The sequence below is a fragment of the Marmota flaviventris genome, chromosome 6 (genome assembly GCF_047511675.1).
Source record: "Marmota flaviventris isolate mMarFla1 chromosome 6, mMarFla1.hap1, whole genome shotgun sequence".
NCBI classification, from domain to species: domain Eukaryota; kingdom Metazoa; phylum Chordata; class Mammalia; order Rodentia; family Sciuridae; genus Marmota; species Marmota flaviventris.
In genome coordinates, this window is record NC_092503.1 from 15216373 (window position 1) to 15234413 (window position 18041).

Consider the following 18041-nt stretch of genomic DNA (forward strand, 5'->3'; position numbering starts at 1 on the left):
TAATTCTGGCTGCACAGAACTCAAACAAATTCTGAAGTAACCCTTATCTTCCTCTCACTTCTGTCTCTCTCCCCCATATCACTTAGTAACATCCCTAGAATTTCCTACCCTAGTCCAGATATCCATTTATCTTGAAATGACTTCACAGATATTTTTGTTCTTTTGTCTAAAACATAAAAGATTAATGTTTTGGCTATTTCTTCATACTTCACTCTCTTGTGAAGATACCCATGTGCATGTAAAATGAATGCAACTTTATGCTTTTTTCTTGTTTATCAGTTCATCTATTAATTGTGCTCCTAAATCTAGCCAAAGAGCCCACATAAGCACTAAGGAGGAAATAGAAGAAATCTCTCTCTCCTGTATTGTGCAGTCATATTTGTCAGTACTAGAGATTGCTAGGCAATCCATGCTAGGCAAGTCCACTACCACTGAGCTATACTTCCAGTCTCTCCTTTTTGTAAAAAATTGAGACACAATCTTGGTAAGTTGTCCAGTGAGGCCTAGAACTTGTGATCCTCCTACCTCAGTTTCCTGGGTATGTTGGTATTACTAGTGTGTGCCACCACACCTATCAGTTTTTTTAATGTAGCCTAATTTCATGATATTTTTGGAGTCCCATGCTGTAAATTATTTGTAAGGAAACAAAACAAATACACAACAAACAAAAGATGGTAATAAGATAAAGGTGAGGGTGTGCTTATGTCTTCATACCTTTTAAAAAAAGTATTGGAATGCATAGAATAGCTCTAGAACTTATCCTCAGGACAAAGTGTAAGTTAAAATAAATTCATATTGATATATGTAAATTAGCACAAAAATGGTTAAGCAATTCCTTTTACTGTAACCTCTTTCTGGATGAAAGAATTAAGTGTGGTTACCGTTGTCCAGTTAGAGGAAGTGGTATGGTATGGAGGACGTCAGAGGTCTTGAAATATTGAAGTACTGTCAGCATTTGCTCTTCACAATAGAGGTTTGTAAACTTTTTTTTTTTTAATAGAAAAGACAATTTAGTAGACATTTTAAGATGTTCCTCTTTCTCCCATGGTTTTATGTATGTATAGAATTTATGCAGGCATCATTTTTGTAACGCCATTGAATTCATGAGAGAGCAAACCATCAAGATAAGAAAGGTTTGAGGTCTCCTCGATGTGAAGTTTAGAGACTCTTCACTCCAAAACACTCTAAAGAACATTTTAAAGCTATTTTTCTCTTGTGTGAGGGAAGCTAGGCAACCTATATTGTCATTGAAATAGAACAGGGTTTTATGTTTGTGTATGAAAATGGAATTGCTTTAGAATATCCATAATTAGCAATTTCTATTAGCATGCTTTCTTCCCTATAAAAATGTTGTATATCAAAGAATATTCAGAATGTGAAGTTATATGGAATAAACTCTAATTTGTGCTATAACCCTTTTATATTGCTTTTCCAATTCAATTATGAAAAAGGTAAAAGGATATCTTTTTACTACACTTTTTTGTAAGGCAGTTTAGTGATTGACCTAATTTAGTCTCCTATAAAGAAAACAAAAACCATACAGACATTAAGTTCAGTATTTCAAAAGTAATCCAAAAATATTGAAAAATGGCTTGCCATGGGCTACTGAAATACAGCATATCATGGTTATCCTGAATCGTTTTCTTCCTGGTTCATAGGTCATGACAAAGTAACAGCTAAACACAGTTGAGGAAATCTTGATGTTTCAGAATAAACACAGTAATTCACACCATAATTTACTTTACACTTGACAAACTTTATTAAATAGTGGGCATTACTAACTTTCATTATCTTATATACAGTATTTAACTGTTTTCCTAGATGCATCCCCCCCCCCAAAAAAAAAAAAAAGAATAAAGTCGGTGAAAAGTAAACTTATAAAAAAAAAATTGACCCTTCCATACAGGAACCTAATAAGAACCTTTAAGTACAGATAACTTTTTCCTCCCAGTTATATACATCCCCACCCACCTCCAAAACAAACTACAAAAGCACTTAATTGATAATTTTGGGGAAACAGACCAATATGACTATGTATTTACATACAGCTGACAAAATTGTCATTCTGGCCCACGGGAGTGATCTATAAAACTACAGATTTGTCTTAGAATCCAAAGGACCACATAGACACGTCGTACAGTGAAACATCCACTTTCATGCAGTAGAGTGTGTTCGTATAGGTGACATCAAAGCTGTTTAACGAGACACTGGTGTGAACAATGAATGATTCTGAGACTTAGGCACAATAGTACTGTGGACCTTGGAGAATTTGGTTCAGAGAGACAAAAACAGAAAAATGGAAGGCTGCATTCCTGGATAAGAGTCAGGTAACTTTGTGTTTTGCTTTTTTAAAAAATAGGTGATATAAATGCACTACACCTCTAGGAAGTCTAAGAAAGAACTTTCTTCAGTGCTTGTCTTTTGGATGCTGCTTAATCTTGAAAACTCACATCAGGTTTAAATAAAATCAATCAAAGAAGGAATGTTTCCAGAATCATGCTGTTTAATATGGACTTTCCCTCCACCTTTGGCAGGGCTGGGGATCAATCGCAGAGCCTCATGCGCGCTGGAAGCCTGCCACAGAGCCACACCCCACCCCTGGACTTCACTTTATGAGCTACAAGAAGACAGAAATGCTTGAAGAACAAGAGACCTGGTGTTTTGTTGTTGTTTAAAGTGGAAAAAATGCCCTAGGTGCCTATTTATAAAATGAGGATGTTTACATTTTATGTTTTAAGTTAACAGAGACAGGACTTAAAAAGAGGAAAAGAGTTATGGGAAGATGTCACTGATTTAATTAGTGCTTTCCTTCAAGTGAAAAGGCCACACACACACACATATCAGTGTATCTTTTAAAATGGAAATGACTGGCTTTTAATTAGAATAAAGAGAAAATAAAATTATAAAGGAAACAGAGGGTGAAGAAAGGCCACAGAATGTATAAATGCTGAAATTGAGAATATAAAGGGCATTGCAAGGAAATATCCTCATTGCATTCATGCAATCAAGAAAATAGAATATTTTTATAAAGTACCAATAAATCGGCCTTCCTTTATCTCAGCCTTCTTTGATTTTTGCTTTTTATTTACAATGTGATGCTTTTGGTGTTTTGTTTCTTCCAAAAGGAGTTAAATTTGTATTTAATATCATAATGAAATGCTTCATAAAGCACAATTATAGCATAAAAGATGTTATTATCCAGAACCCAGTAACCAAAGACTGTTCTTTCATATGCCTTGAAATAATGAAAACATGTTATGTACTGTTTAGAAAATAAGTTCTTGCCCTTTCCTTTTAGCAATGACTCCTTGGGGTAGGATCTAGCAGGTCACTGGCAGAGTAAAAACTCAAGAAGTTGCCTATGGAACAATGCTCTGGAAGGGTGATTTTAATGTGCTTCGTCTGATTTTTAGCTTATGGTTTATTTCTCCCTAATTAGAGTTAGGCACACACAATGACATCATAGGTTTTTTTTTGGTCAAACTGTCCCTATTTCAACTATAATATGAATGGATAACCAAGTTGTTCCCCCTGAGTCTTTCCATCTTTCTAACAGTAAGTTAGTTTACACTTTAGTGAATTCGTTTTCTTTAAGCCATGAAGGAAATCATTCATTTCATCCCAGAAATCGTATCATTAACATGATCAGTAGCACATTCATCAGGACTTGTCCAGAAATACAGGTAAAGGCTTTTACTTACAGTGAATTGGTCCTTCTACATTTTAGTTTTCAATGGTCACACAATTTCTGAGTTGAAATGAAATGACACAGGAATGCCAGCATGGAAATCCTAAAATAGGCATCACGACTATGTTCTAACTAGAGATCTCTGGCGTAAGTTATTCCAGGGTCTTGTCACAACTGTAACAAAATGTCAGCTACAAGCATAATTCTTTAAACAGCGCTATAGTTCCTTTCTTTCAAAATATGAAAAAGTCTCCTTGCTGCCTTTGTGTTGTAGGTTTTGAGAGGGTTACTGCATTTCTTCAAGTGTGGGGACTATTGTCAGGATATGGAAAAAATACGTTACCCAAAAAGCCTAAAAAATTTCAAGTAAGATTGACTTACATGAAAGTGAAGACAATCAGCATCTGAGAAGAAGATATTATTCAATGCTGACACTTACTAAAGTATAATCCTGGCTGTAGGGTCAGCCGGCTCAAAAAGTTGTGCTGTAAAAGAAAGTATATTTTACACCTCTGGTTATTACAAAATTGTTTTAATCTGATACATACAAAACCTATCAGTATCTGTGATTTATGAGTGTAAGAGGAAGTTAATTCAGGCAGCTATTACTGAGAAGCCTTAGGCAAAGCTACTTGAACTAAGACACTGAAATTTTTCCCTTAGAGACTGGACAATGTTTTGTTGATTGGGAGACGGCCCCCTCCAAAGGTAGTCATTCAGTTTGTCAGAATCACTGTATGCTGTCAGATACGGTGAAAGCCCAAGTTTGCTGTTTATGGGCTCTTTTGGAGTGCATGGACTATTCAAGGAGTAAGGTGGGTTGTTGCTGCAGACATTATCAGAGAAGTCGGCATCCGCGATCTTGGAGTCAGATTTCCTTCTGCGACTCTGCAATAGCTCCAACTCCACCTCGTCTTCTTCAGACTTTATTTCCACATAGTCATCTTCATCTTCAGTCTCTTTGAAATTGGAAAAATAGTTCTGTGTGGCTAGGTGGGCGTTTAAAGGTAAATTTCTATTTACTACCAGAACTTTCTGTGAGTCTTGGAGTGTGAGGTCAGAGCATTTTTCAGCACCCTGCTGACATGAATCAGCTGTACCTGGCAGCAAATCCTGGTGGCTCTCACACCGTGCATTTTGGTGTAAGGACAGCAGCTGTTTCTTTCCCATCTCGCTGGGATAATTGATGGAGTCCATTGATTTGTTTATCAAGATGGAGGAAGAAGACTGGGACCTGTTGTAAGGCTGGGATTTAGCACTGATTCCTTTCCGACCCAGCGAGTTGTAAAGATGGCCCTGACATGAGTTCTCTTTGTGGGGCTGACTTACTACCACACTGCATCTCTGCATGGAGCCCAGGAGAGGGTCAGAGATTTGAAGAGAAGGCACAGAGCAAGCTGCAGACAACTGTCTTGGGGTACTTTTGGTACCAATATCTAAAGTGGGATACTTTGACCTCAAGTCTTGCTCTGGCCGGGGACAGAAATCTGCTAACTCTCCATTACTATAAGTTGAATGCAAGAGCCAATCCTCGCCACCATGTTGGCCCTGGGAAGGTGAGGCAGCCCTGAGGAGGGACGGTTCCTGTGTGCTGGCCCAGCCATCCTTCTGAATTTTAAGGGGCGTCTCCCTGAAGACAATCTGGTCATACAGTTGGGAATACTCAGCAATCCTGGCACCTGGAAGGCAAATATGGAAACAATAAGTATACCTGGGATTGTTCCTACATAGAAAGATTAAGAATAAAAACATAATGTTCTAACCAATATATTAAAACAAAACTTAAATAGTAAGTAGGACTTCGAAGTTTGAGGATCAGTGATCACTGAACACAAAGCAACACAAACTAAAACTCAGTTTAAGAAAACTAGAAATGCCACCACAAAGTTCATTTAATTTGACCTCCTTTTGTATTTTTTTATTTTAACAGCAGGTCTGCAAGTGTCCACTCTACGTAATGAAAATACCTAGTGTTCCTTTTAAGCTGGAAACAGTGTCAGTGTTGAAAACAGGCATTGTAAAAACAAGAATGCCAGCACTTACGTGCTGGTTAATAAAAAATAAGCAACCACTCAAAGAAGTATGACCACAATGCCCAGTGCAGTGGTCACCCCTGGCTTCTCCCCACTGTGCCCCTAAAGGAGTCTGCTCCTGCGGCGGTTCCTGCACTTCTAGTTTCCAGACAGTCCTTCACGGCCACTGTCTGGGGAGCTGATGTCTAGGGGAGGCCTTCCCCTCTGTATTTCCAAAACATGAGAACTGACTCCCATCTCCTTTCCCAACCCAAGAAGCCAGGTAGTGAAGCCATGAAGAATGAGCCACCTGCTGGGGCTGCAGCTCAGTGGCAGAGCCCTTGCCTAGCACATGTGAGGCACTGCATTCGATCCTCAGCATCACATAAAAATAAACAAATAAAGGCATTCTGTCCATCTACAACTACAAAAAAATAAAAGAATGAACCAAATGTGCATGTACATATGCAATACTCTAATGCTTTCTAGTGCTGGCTCAAGGATAGGACTAGACAGTTACTCCACAAAAAATATAAGCTGTGAGGATGGCAGCTCCTTTTCCCCACTTCAGAGACAGACATTTATAAAGATACCAGCTGAACTACGATACAGAGAGCATTCTCTTGGGTCAGCAATGACTGAAGATGGGGAGCCCAGAGATGTCTATTTCAAGAGTTGTTCTTCTCTCCAATCCAAGCACCCTAGAACCGAAGAACTCCACGCATCCTATAAGTTTCTCAGACCACATAAACACAATCTTTAAGAGGACATTTACCCTGTCCACAACAACAGGCAAATGACATTATGTTTTCTTCTTCTCCTTTAAACTATATTTTTAATAAACTGTTAATTGTATATTATCTTTTCAATTTAAGCTAAATAACTCATTCAGTTTAATTTCTGCCTTTTTTTTTTTTTTTTATTCTGCAGTGCTGGGGACTAGACCCTGGGCACATGCTCTACCACAAGCCACATCCCTAGCACTGCCACCTCCTTTGAATCCATCTTCTTTGAAGACAGACACAATCAGCTGTTATGGTGTGTCCTCAATTCCCTCACCCCCTGCTCCTGCAATCAAGGGAAATGGTCTAACTTCTCATCTCTGAGCCCATCTTCAGATTCTTTGGGTTTTTAATTCCAAATTCCTTAGAAAGACAGAGAATATTAGTCTAGAAATTTCTAGTAATAAACCATGGGGAATTCCTCCTGAAATAGCATAGTAAAAATTCTTAATAACCAATTAATATTTAGCAACACCTTAAGAGAAAGCATGTGGAAAGTCTACTTGGTCAGCGATATACTTTATGTCAGCCATCCTGAGACCTGTGATGTTTCATTAACTATGACACCCGCTCAGAGGCATCCAGAAGCCTCAGAAATTAAACTGAATGAGTTATTTAGCTTAAATTGGGCAGTCAGATGGTGCTGCCCAAGACTTTCTCCTGCACGCTACAGCCTGAACTTGATCCTGCTGAGTCAGGAAGCCTTTACAAGTTTCATGAAGATGACAATTTGGGGAGAAAATAGAACTCATTAAGGATTCAAATTATTTCAGTATTAGAATTTAAACACAAAGTCTTGTAAGAACAATCAGCTTGTGCCTTTTGCCTAGCTATTTGAAAATATATATTGTCCGGAATGTTTCTCATCATCCACAGTATTTCTCAGGTCTGCCTCTCATATTCTCCTTTTTCTCTGCTTAACAAATTCTACCTATGGCTCAAGATCTTCCCTAAGCCCTATTCTTCCATGAATCCTTATCCAATGATTTCTCCTCTTTGAAGTCTTCTATGTGTACATATATACACTTGGAGACTTTCACACAGTATTGTATTGCTAATTGTTTTTATAGGTTGGTTTATTCCTCTAGATAATGTATGAGCTTTTTGATCTTGGAGGACAAGATTGTACAATGTGCTCTTCTCCCTATAGAGCACCAACAAAGACTGGTTTCAATAACAACTTCACTCCCCAGATAATATTTATACTGCCTCCTTTTATTTTAAGCAAAGGGTCAGGAATGGATGGGCTTTTCCTGAGACCATGCACTCAAGTGGAAAGACAGCCTGGAAACCAGGTCATAGCAGGAAAAGGGGAGGCAGGAAGATGGCCTTGGATTAAAATACTTCCTATACAACACTCAGAATGGGCATAGTTTATCTTTGGGTAATGAAGAGTTGACCATTTATCATTTTCAAATAAAAACATCTCAGATCTCAGATCTCACTAGTACACAATACATTGTGCTTTCTACTTTTTTTTTTTTAATATCAACTTGACCAACTAAGAGAGTATGTAACCTACACAAGGCGCCAGTGTGAAAGAGAGAGAGAGAGGTTTATAGAGTGTCCCTGTGCTAGAACAGACCCCGACAGCCAGCTGCATGGGAAACAGACAGCTGAAGATGGCTTGTCCAGCCCCAAGAACTCAGCCCTTGCCAGAAAGGACCAGATTCCCCATATTCTTATTTCTGGCATTGCTTTCATAGGAGATGATCATTAACATTACACAACACTCTGAAGGCTGCCTCTGGTTTGTATCCTTTTCTGAAGGTTTGAAAGTTAGGATTCCAGATAAACATCTGAAGCAATCCTTGCCAAGAGAAATCTCAAAAAAGTGTTTCCAATGTAGGATTAAAATCCATGTTTCTGACGTTGCCTGAGATTTAAACAAAAGCATAAAATTGTGCCTTCCCTAGTTTCTACAAGGAGGAAAGTTCCTCAAGCCTGTATGGAATTTTCTATCATGTGAAATATCACCAAAAAAAAAAAAAAAAAAAAAAGTACCCCCGAGGCCTCCTTAGTCTCAAAGACTACCAGGAGGAAGTCTGACTGAACCGAGGGCCAGCATGCTAGGACAGGCTCTAAAATGTGGGAGCGACTAGACCTGGTTGGGTGATTTATAGGCGGAAATCTGACCCCGGGGCCTGTAGACCCTGGGCAGAGCGTTCAATAAAGATGCTGGAGAGTTTCAGCAGGTGAATAGGGCGCTCCTCCTTCCGCACAACACCGAGAGCAAGCTCCTGGCAAAGTGGCAAGGCCCACGCGCAGAAGTCTGGAGAATCGGTCCATTCGATTACGACGTCCTGTGCCCAGATAAACAAGAAAGAGAAAAGGAGTCATCATGTCAACTGATGGAACGCCTCGTGGGCACAGGAAGTGATCTCCATCACCCAGGTGGAGGAGGTGTGGATCTAATTCACCAGGTCTGAGAGATGGCAGGCCCTAGGGACGTGCACCTGCCAGACAGCAGGGGAAGACAGCACTCGTGAACGATGCCCTGGGAGAGATCTTCTCTTTGTTGGGGAGGATGTCGGTAGTAGCCTACCATGTTAAGGCAAGACCCGGATGCAAAGCTCAGGAAAGATCCTGGGGTATCCCAAGAAGACAGCAGGAAGCAAACAAACAGGAGAACAAACTAAGTGAAAAGAAGCCAAAGAAAAACCCATCTGAAATAAATTCATACTTAAAAGGTAAGTTAAAAAGAAGACATTCAAGGCAGCTGCAAGTCCTGATCATTTAGAACAGAAGGGCTTGCTTCAATGAAGATAGAGGTTTGCATTTTTGTGGATGGTAAGTAACCTGGCCAAGGTTATTACTACAGTTTCAGCAATAGTTCACTGGTATAATCCATTGTCACTGGGAATCTTAGCATTAAAACAGTGAGTGGCTGCAATTGCCAACACACAACTATTTCTAAGGCCATCTGAGCCTCCCCAAGAGTGTCCTTCTGCCGCTAGACCTGCTGCTTTCTTCAAGTATAACAATATACCAGCTTGGTGACACTAGCATTGGAAAAGGGACATAAATTACCATTAGCACATTATCACAAGGAGAAAAATATTTGCAATTTGATCTCTCTCCTGTTCCTACAAAAATCACTTTTCATCATTTTTATTAAAAAGAAGAAGGACTCAAAGAGTCTGTAAAATCCTTCCGCTATCAATTGCAAGCCTTCACTTCCCTATCTACGGTAGGAAATTTTACTGAAGATTAAAGCTTTGGACAATTCTTAAATACTTACGAACTTAAAAAAAAAAAAAAATCCCTACGGATTCTCATTATGTAACTTGTGACTTCACTGAGGATTTTGATATCCCCTTTCTGCCCTCTGGTTTCCATGGCGATAGGTCAGTTCTAAAGAAGGCAGTTAGTGGCACCAACATGTCCAGTTAGTGGCCCTGTGTGCCCAAACATGCTCTGTCACCATGAAACTGGTTAGCTGAATCTGCTGAAACTGAGCCACCTGATTTCTGTCTCTAATTGGAGAAGTGATCCCACTTTTTTCATTTGGAGGTGCTCCTTTATCAGAAAATCTAAGGGCAGGATTTCTTAACACCAGATGGAAGGGCCACCCTGTTTTAAAATTCAGATTCCCAGGCCTACCCCCAGAAATCTCTGTGCATCTGGAGGTTATAGCTCCTGAGATAAGAATCACTGCCTTGGGCTCTTCCTTCAAGACAATCCTGTGCTTTATTCACACCTGAGTTCTTTCTTTGAGATTAGTATTACATTCTGTCCTTCAAAGTAGTCCAGCCATGAACCTCTCATTCCTGTGCCCTCAGTCTCCCCAACACCACAAGTATGATCCTGGCTTAGTAACACCCCACAAAGCAGATCTAACTACAGAATTAAACTTCTTGCAGGCATCAGTGAGAATACCCAATGAGATGGTTTAAATGCACGAGAGCAGCTATTTTCAAAAACTGAGTAGTAGCCAAAATAGGCAAAAGAACAACTAAATTATAGTGTGGACAGCTAAGAAAAGTGCAAAGAGAATTCTTTTTTGTCTTGGTTAGCCAGAGTGGGCACTTCATGGAGGGTTCCAAAGCAAAGAACAATCACATCCTATATGCATTCAAAACCTGAAAGCTTTTCCAAGCTACTCCTTCTCCTTAGATGTTACTGATAGAGGGTAAAGTTCTAGGCTCCACAAGTTAAAACTGTTCGCATGCCCACTCCCATACCTTAGGTACCCTTAGAAAAAACTTTTTTTTTTTAAAATGGCAATCTTGTAGTGATAATGTGGCATGGACACTCAAACCCTCTGAAGCCAAATCATGCACCATCCTGTGTAACTGAGCAGAGGTGAAGTGGGAAAGGCTACAGTGTCTTTGTGGTCCATGAGGTAGGAACGCTTGAGTGACAAGTGTTTTCACGGGTGCATCTACTAAGGACCCTGAGAATTCGAAGCCTGCTCTTGCACCTACTTTCAAGAAGGAAGAAAAGTGGAGTGAACGTACCAATAGCAGGCCCACCCTGCTTCTTCTCCTCCAGGATGGCTGCCAGGTCTTTGTGGGTGGATTTATGCTGACTGGATGGCGGCTGCTCCAACTCCGGACTTCTCACTTTTAAAAGCTGATTTGCCTTCTTGATCTTCTGGCTGTACTGCCTCGCCATCATAAAGACCCTGCTTTTTGTCTTATCTGTGACATCCATCCCAGGATCAGGGGTTTCGGGGTCTGTCTGGGGCAGGCTGCTGTTGGCTGAGTCGTAGGGGCTGTCCACCGGGGGCATTTCGCTGGCCAAGGAGAGTCGGTTAAGACTCACAAAGGAGCCTTCTGTAGAAATCAGGTCTTCTTCAAGTGGGTAGTTGGCCCGGCTAGCTCTGCCGGCCCTGCTTTTCAGAGGTGTGAGGAAAGCCTGGCTCTCAGGGAGGGACAGAGTGGATGTGGAGTGCCCGGGGTCTCTGTGCAGTTCTGGGGTGCTCTCTGCATGCAGCCTGTCTTGGACATCATCTTTACTTACAGGAAATGCTGCCAGGAGACGGTCTCTAGCTTTGTCTTCATTTTTCTTGATGTAATTTTCCAAGTCATTCCATATTTCATCTACCTCTTCAGACAGTTTATCAGACAGAGCCTTATCTGCTACAGTCAAGTTGCAGTTGGAGGAGTTGTACAGCAAACTCAAATAGTCATTGTCGGGGGGCCCCTGGTGGTAAGGTGCATCATCCTCACTGAACTGGAGGCTATCTTGGGAAACAAATGGCCTCAGGCTGTCACAACATGCAAAGTCAGCTTCCAAACCCAAAAAGGTGCTCCTCTTGGGCCGCTTAAGGCTGTTGCTTTTGAAATCTGGAGGTGGTGGGTCTGGGAGCCCGATAGTGTCATAAATGTTTTCCTCTACCACCTGGAGCTCCTGAGTGCTTTGATGAGATGCCTCTTGACTGGTGAGCACTCCATTTCTTTTGGTGTGTAGGGAACTGGTACTATGGCCAGGTTGCCTCTTTGAGAAGGCTAACTCCGGGGTGCTCTTGGGACGAACGGAGTCCTTGGCTGATTTGGAGGGAGTGAATTCAGCTTCTTCCCGTTTAGCAACCATTAATTTCAAGTCCTCATAACTTATGTTATCATAGACATGGTCTATATCATCAATTGTCAACTCTACAGATGACCCAAAGGGAGTCATCCCTTCCTGCCCTTCTCTTTGTGGGCCGATCTGCAGTTCCCTTCGGGGACTATACTGAGAGCCACTGCTGTCCCTCCTTCTTATTTCAGTCGGGCACGTGTTGCTCTCACCGGCACTGCTGGCCCTCCGGACAATCCTGTGGCCAGAGCTGGAAACCTCTGAGAACTCCATCTGTCCCATATGCCAGCTGCAAGGGCGACTTGAAGTGCTCTCTTCACACAGTCGGGCCGAGTTCAAGTTCGAGGAAGAAAAGGATGGCACGAACATCTGGTAATCATCTTCATCATCCTCGTGCTCCTGGGGGGACCGGCGGCTGGGAAACAAGGCCTGCCGGATCTGGTGATCGGTCCAGATGTTTCTGATGGTGCCACCCCCACGAAGCACGCTGCTCACAGCAGAACTGCCTGGTTGGCTGTTCCTCTGGGCAGGAGAAGGCCCTGCAGAAGTCCGTTGGGGAGAGTCTTCCTCTCTAGACACCTGAGGAGGACAGAGACACATCAATGGGTTTCAGTGCCCCGGAGAAGACACCTAAGGAATTTCTCCTGTCCTTACATGTTGCCTCTGCTACTAGCCTGAAAGATTCAGAAAGAAAATAATGAAAATAATAATAAAGAAAATAATGGTAGGTGTTGCTGATTTTAACTGAGTTGAAAATCACTTCAGATTTTTGGAAAAGGGGCAGAATAGACAGGAGTTTTATTTATTTAGAAAGCAAGTTATGGGCAATTTGCAGACATCCTCCAAACTCAGTATTCACAATCCTTCTGTGAATTAGATATGATTATTCCAATATCAAAAGGAAATCCTAGGGTCCTAGAGATTCTGTAACTTGTTCTACTGAGTCAGTAGCAAAGGCTAGGACTCAAACCTGGTTCGACTCCAAAGCCTGCCCTAAACCAGGAGAAGACTCTTAGATACTAAATAAGTCCATTATGCACATGGCAAAAATTCACTATATAATGGATATACAGAGGTGTCAAGGGCAAGGATGTCTGAGAGTTTCTCAGGAAGGCTAATTCCAGCTCTTGACTATAAGGAATTGGATCATGGTTTCTGGTATACCAGAAGCCCGTGTTGGTGACCTGATGACCCACTCCAAGGGTTTCTTGACCACCACAAACCTGACCAGTACCATCTTGGTTTATAGATTCTATGTAAAGAGAATTTGTTCTAGGAATATAATTTCATCCACTGTTAAGTTAATGATATTTTTAATTTTGTTTCAAAATATATTTATTCAAAATATATTTATTTTGAATATATTTTGTTCAAATATATTAATTAAATGTTACTCAGAAGTAAAATATGAATGACATTAATGATATCTAAGAAAAGAAAACAATGGAGTGTTCTATAACTTGGGAGCTTTCTTGATGGAGCTCAACTTGTCCCTAATTCTTGGTGTTTAGAGAACCTGTACTATGGCCAGCTAATTCTGGGATGCTCAATTCTGCAGGCAGTAGTGGATTAGCCTCTGAGGCTATCTTGCAGGTAGAAGGGTCAGTTTCAAAGAGTTGAAAGGGTTAAGACCTTTTCAGACTGATGCATACCAGGGACACACTTTCTGATGGAAGCACTACAGTAACCTAATGGAAGTTGAATTAGCAAGAGCTTTCATGACATGTTAGTCTGTCTACCAGAAAAGGAAGAGTACAGAGGACAAAAATAAAATTTCATCCTAAATGTTTTTCTTCTAGCACAACTTCAAAACTTAAAATAGTTAATCCTTTATTTTTTTCACACATATAAACATATATAATATTTGTATGCAATAAATTTATTGTTTTTATGTATCCATTCCCCCATGTTTTAGTGTTTCTTCCTTCCCCTTAGACTGCACCTGGATAATATTTATAAAATAGAGGTACCTAGTAATTTACTTTCCATAAATTAAATGAGTTAATATTTGCTAAATTATGAGAAAACATTTTGATAGTGTAAAGAAACAATTTTGTGTTTTTTTTCTCAAAATACCAAAAGTAATCCTTCTTATGATCTTTCATCCCAGGAAACTTGCAGATATTTTGGAAAACTAGGAAATCCAGAATATAAGTATTGGAATATATTTTTACACTAATTACCCTTGAAGGTAGCCATACTTGTAAGATAAAAATTGACATCCAATAAATCATTAGAAGAACTGACAGAGAGCTAAACTTCGATTAGGAACTCATCAATAGGGGTTAGGGCTATGGCTCAGTGGTAGAGCACTTGCCTAGCATGTGTGAGGCCCTGGGTTCCATCCTCAGTATCACATTAAAAAATAAATAAATAAAATAAAGGTATTAAAAAAGAACTCATCAATATATTTAAATATAATTTAAATAAGCATGTAATTTAAATACCTCAATTTAAATGAGGTCCAAAGAGAACATTTTTTTTGTGTGTGTGTGCTTTTCTATATTCTCAGCATTATGGTATTTAATAACTTGATAATAGCTATCATTTATTGAATACTTGCTTTGTGCCAAATAATGCATTAAGTGCTTTTAAAAACATATTGTCATATTAAATCTTTATAACAGTTTTGTAAATTAGGGCACTTAAGTTCTGAGAAAGTTACTGGACTGGACTGTAGTCATGCAGTTTATAGATGGCAGAAATGGATTACAATACACATCTCAACCACAGCCAATGTATGGACTTAACCACTCTAGGTACACTCATGCACAGAGCCTCAGAATATACCTATATATTCTGGTAGAAATATTATTATTAAGGGGAATTTCCTATTATAAGCTGTTTGATCATGGCTAAATCTGCTCTCGTGTTTGATGGACATTCAGGCCATTATTGTTAGGAGATGGAATTTTGCTACTGAGAAAGCACCCTGGTGTTTTCTCTCTTTCTTGTCTTCTGATTTTATGAGATTCAGTTAGTTCCCATCGGACTTGGCTTGAACTCTGTCATAAGAAGTTTCCAAGAGGCTCTTAGATTGATCTCTAGAATTAGAATGGAGAGGGACTTGGCTCCATGATCTTACTTTAGCTGCTTTAAGGAGCAGGGTAACTTCTGCAATGACTCTTATGAAAACAAAGATTAGAAGATCAAAATTTTGCTGGGCATGGTGGTACATGCCTGTAATCCCATTAACTATGTAGGCTGAAGCAGGAGGATCGCAAGTTCAAAGACAACTTCAGCAACTTAGTGAGGCCCTAAGCAACTTAGTGAGACCCTGTCTCAAAATAAAAAAATAAAACTGTGAGGGATGTGGTTCAGTGGTAGAGTGCCCCTGGGTTCAATCCCTGCTTAAAAAATTTTTTTTCATGCCATATTTCAGGAGAATAAATCAATTCATATCAATAAGTTTAAAAAGCTTCTGAACAAGAATTTGTATGACCTGAAAAATATACACATGCCCTAAGACATAAAAATCACTTAAATATAAGGTTATTTTGGTTGTTAGACATTGTATTGGTTTTAACTAAAAGATAAGCCTTTATTCACATGGTCATTTGGGCCCTGGTGTAACCTGGATTGTGGGGGAGAAATTCATCACAAGATAAACCATAATTGGTTAATTAAAAATTGTTAATTAAGCCAATTGATTAGTTGCCACATCATTACAATCACTCAGGTCAGGATACAGGTAACATATTTGGATACGTATTTTCCAACAGAACATACTGTTATTATTTTATTTCAGAGCTGGGGATGGAGCCTCAGGGATACTAGCCAAATGCTCTACCACTGAGCCACACCCACAGCCCAGACTGCCTTCTAATCCTCCTCCTAACCTTATATCAGAGGAATAAAAAAACATAACTTAATACAGCAGTGTTCCGTATGTGACATACCATCACACCTCCTAGGGTAGTAGAAGGACAATACTTTAAGCTTTTTTTTTTTTTTTTGCTTGAGACAGGGTCTTGCTGTGTTGCCCAGGCTGACCCTGAACTCTTGGACTCAAGCCATCCTGCTGCCTCAGCCTCCTGAATAGCTGGAACTCCAAGCCTATGACCACCTGCCCAGCTCAGGACCATATTCTTAGAAGAAGCGAGCCCCTTGCCCTGTGATTGATAGAAGCCTCCCTCTGAGCAGGGAGGTGTATCAGGAGGCGAGGGCCTAGCTTTACATGAGCAGAGACACATGACAATGTGAGATGGCCCAGGCCAGTGCTGTGCAGGTGTTTTTACTTCCTAAGGTGAGCTTACAGCTCCCGAGGGGGATGGGGGGCAGAGGCAGAAACAAAGAGTTGCCTTAGTTCTAAGAAGAGGGAGGGAAGAAGTCGATAAATTAAATTACATGTAAATAATTAGAAATGTAAAATAAATATAAAATGTAAAATTGTCAAAATGTCAAGTACTGGTTTATGCTTGAAATGTAGGCTGGGGATGAGATACACTATCAAGAGGGGCCACTAAAATAAAGGGTAAATGCTTAATTTCCATAGGACTTGGCTTGAACTCTGTCATAAGAAGAAGAAATGGTAGAGCTTACCTTTCGGATGTCTTGTACTGTTTCTGAAAAACAAAGAATTTTTTTTTCAAGTTTGAAAATTAAAAATATATCTCTTATATTAGCTAAGCACTAATATTTTATAGGACTTCTAAGCTTAGTGCTTGTAATTGAAGCCCAAAACACTTCTGGGGCTTGGGGCTTAATTTTGAAAAATGCCTTTCCATTATATATCCAGTAACACATCCTCTACTATAGTAGGGAAACCACCTTAGGTTATCTGAGTCTCAGGTGTCTCCCAGAATCCTTGAGAGGAACACACCACTTTAGGTTGAAAAGCTTCAAAAGCTTACAAACGAAAATATGTATACTTCTTGGGGAAAAAAAACTCCTATGCCCCAAACCATGACAGTCACATAGAGGGGCTGGATTGTACCTCAGTGGTGAAGTACCTCTGGGTTCAATCCTTAGTACCGTTTAGAAAAAAGAAAGAAAGAAAGAAAATCACATAAAGATAGGAGAATGTATAGGTCAAGTTTGAGGCATTTTATTGGTTTTAACCAAAAGATACAGCCTTTATCAACAGGGTCTTCTTGGCCCTGTGCTAAGTAGTGTTGCAAATGGAATTGGGGGGAGGTGTGCCTACTCAGTTCTCTAGACACCACTACAGAATGCCTCACCTGTAAGAGTTGATTAATTACAGAAGAAAAACACTTCTCTTCCCATAAAACTTCCCTCAGAGGTCCCCAAACCACTGCCCTTATCCCGCCATGATGCGCAACTGTTGCTTTTACAGGTAAGGATGCACTATGTAACATTCCATTTTCTGCTAAATAGATATGGACCCTCTTGTTGGTAGACAGAAATCTACTTCATTCTTTTTAACAGCTGTGGAATAGAATATCCCATCAGATGCACAGTATACCACAATTTGTTTAAACCACTTCATTAGATGGGAATCTTACGTGGTGCTCCATTACAAGTGCTGCCAAGAACGTGAATATATGTCGTTACGTCTGTATGTGGGTGAGTACTTCTACACGGGCCTAAAGGTAAAATGATGGGGTCAAGGGCAAATTTCCATTTTAAATTTACATGGGTATTGACAAATTCTGCTCTGAAAGGATTGCAAAAATTTATCCCCTTCCACAGTAGTTTCAGAGCACCTATTTTTCTATATCTTTTGGCCAAGGTCATAGTTTCATTTAAATTTAAATTTATCTCATTTAAATTGATGCTTTTTTGGATTAGTAACATCCGGTGACCATTTTTAAATTTTACTGGCAGTTGGTTTTTCTTCTGTGAAGCTGCCCCCTTAACATTGATTTTTTTCTCTTTTTATAAAAAGGGTCCTTGGTCTCTTTCTTTGGTTGTATGGTATTTTCTCATGATAGGAACATCTGTGTGTTTTTATGCTTGTCACGATATACTGCAAATAATTTATGTCATCTGACTATATGTTTTATAACGGGACATTTTTGCTTATAGAAATTAATCTTTCTGTGATCCAACCTTCAAACCAGTTCAGCTGTAATT

At 39.9% G+C, this 18041-nt stretch overlaps 1 protein-coding gene across 1 annotated transcript in view; it reads right to left on the bottom strand.

Moving 5' to 3' along the window:
- Positions 1 to 1735: 1735 nt before the first annotated feature.
- Plekhg1 (pleckstrin homology and RhoGEF domain containing G1) overlaps positions 1736 to 18041 on the bottom strand; it is a 210956-nt gene continuing 194650 nt past the window's right edge. Inside the window, exons 15-17 of the mRNA XM_071612913.1 lie at positions 16548 to 16570; positions 10943 to 12584; positions 1736 to 5367 (exon numbers count right to left, since the gene is read on the bottom strand). Of these exons, the coding sequence (XP_071469014.1) occupies positions 4307 to 5367; positions 10943 to 12584; positions 16548 to 16570 (2726 nt within the window). The 3' untranslated portion in view covers positions 1736 to 4306. The remainder of the gene's footprint in view (positions 5368 to 10942; positions 12585 to 16547; positions 16571 to 18041) is intronic.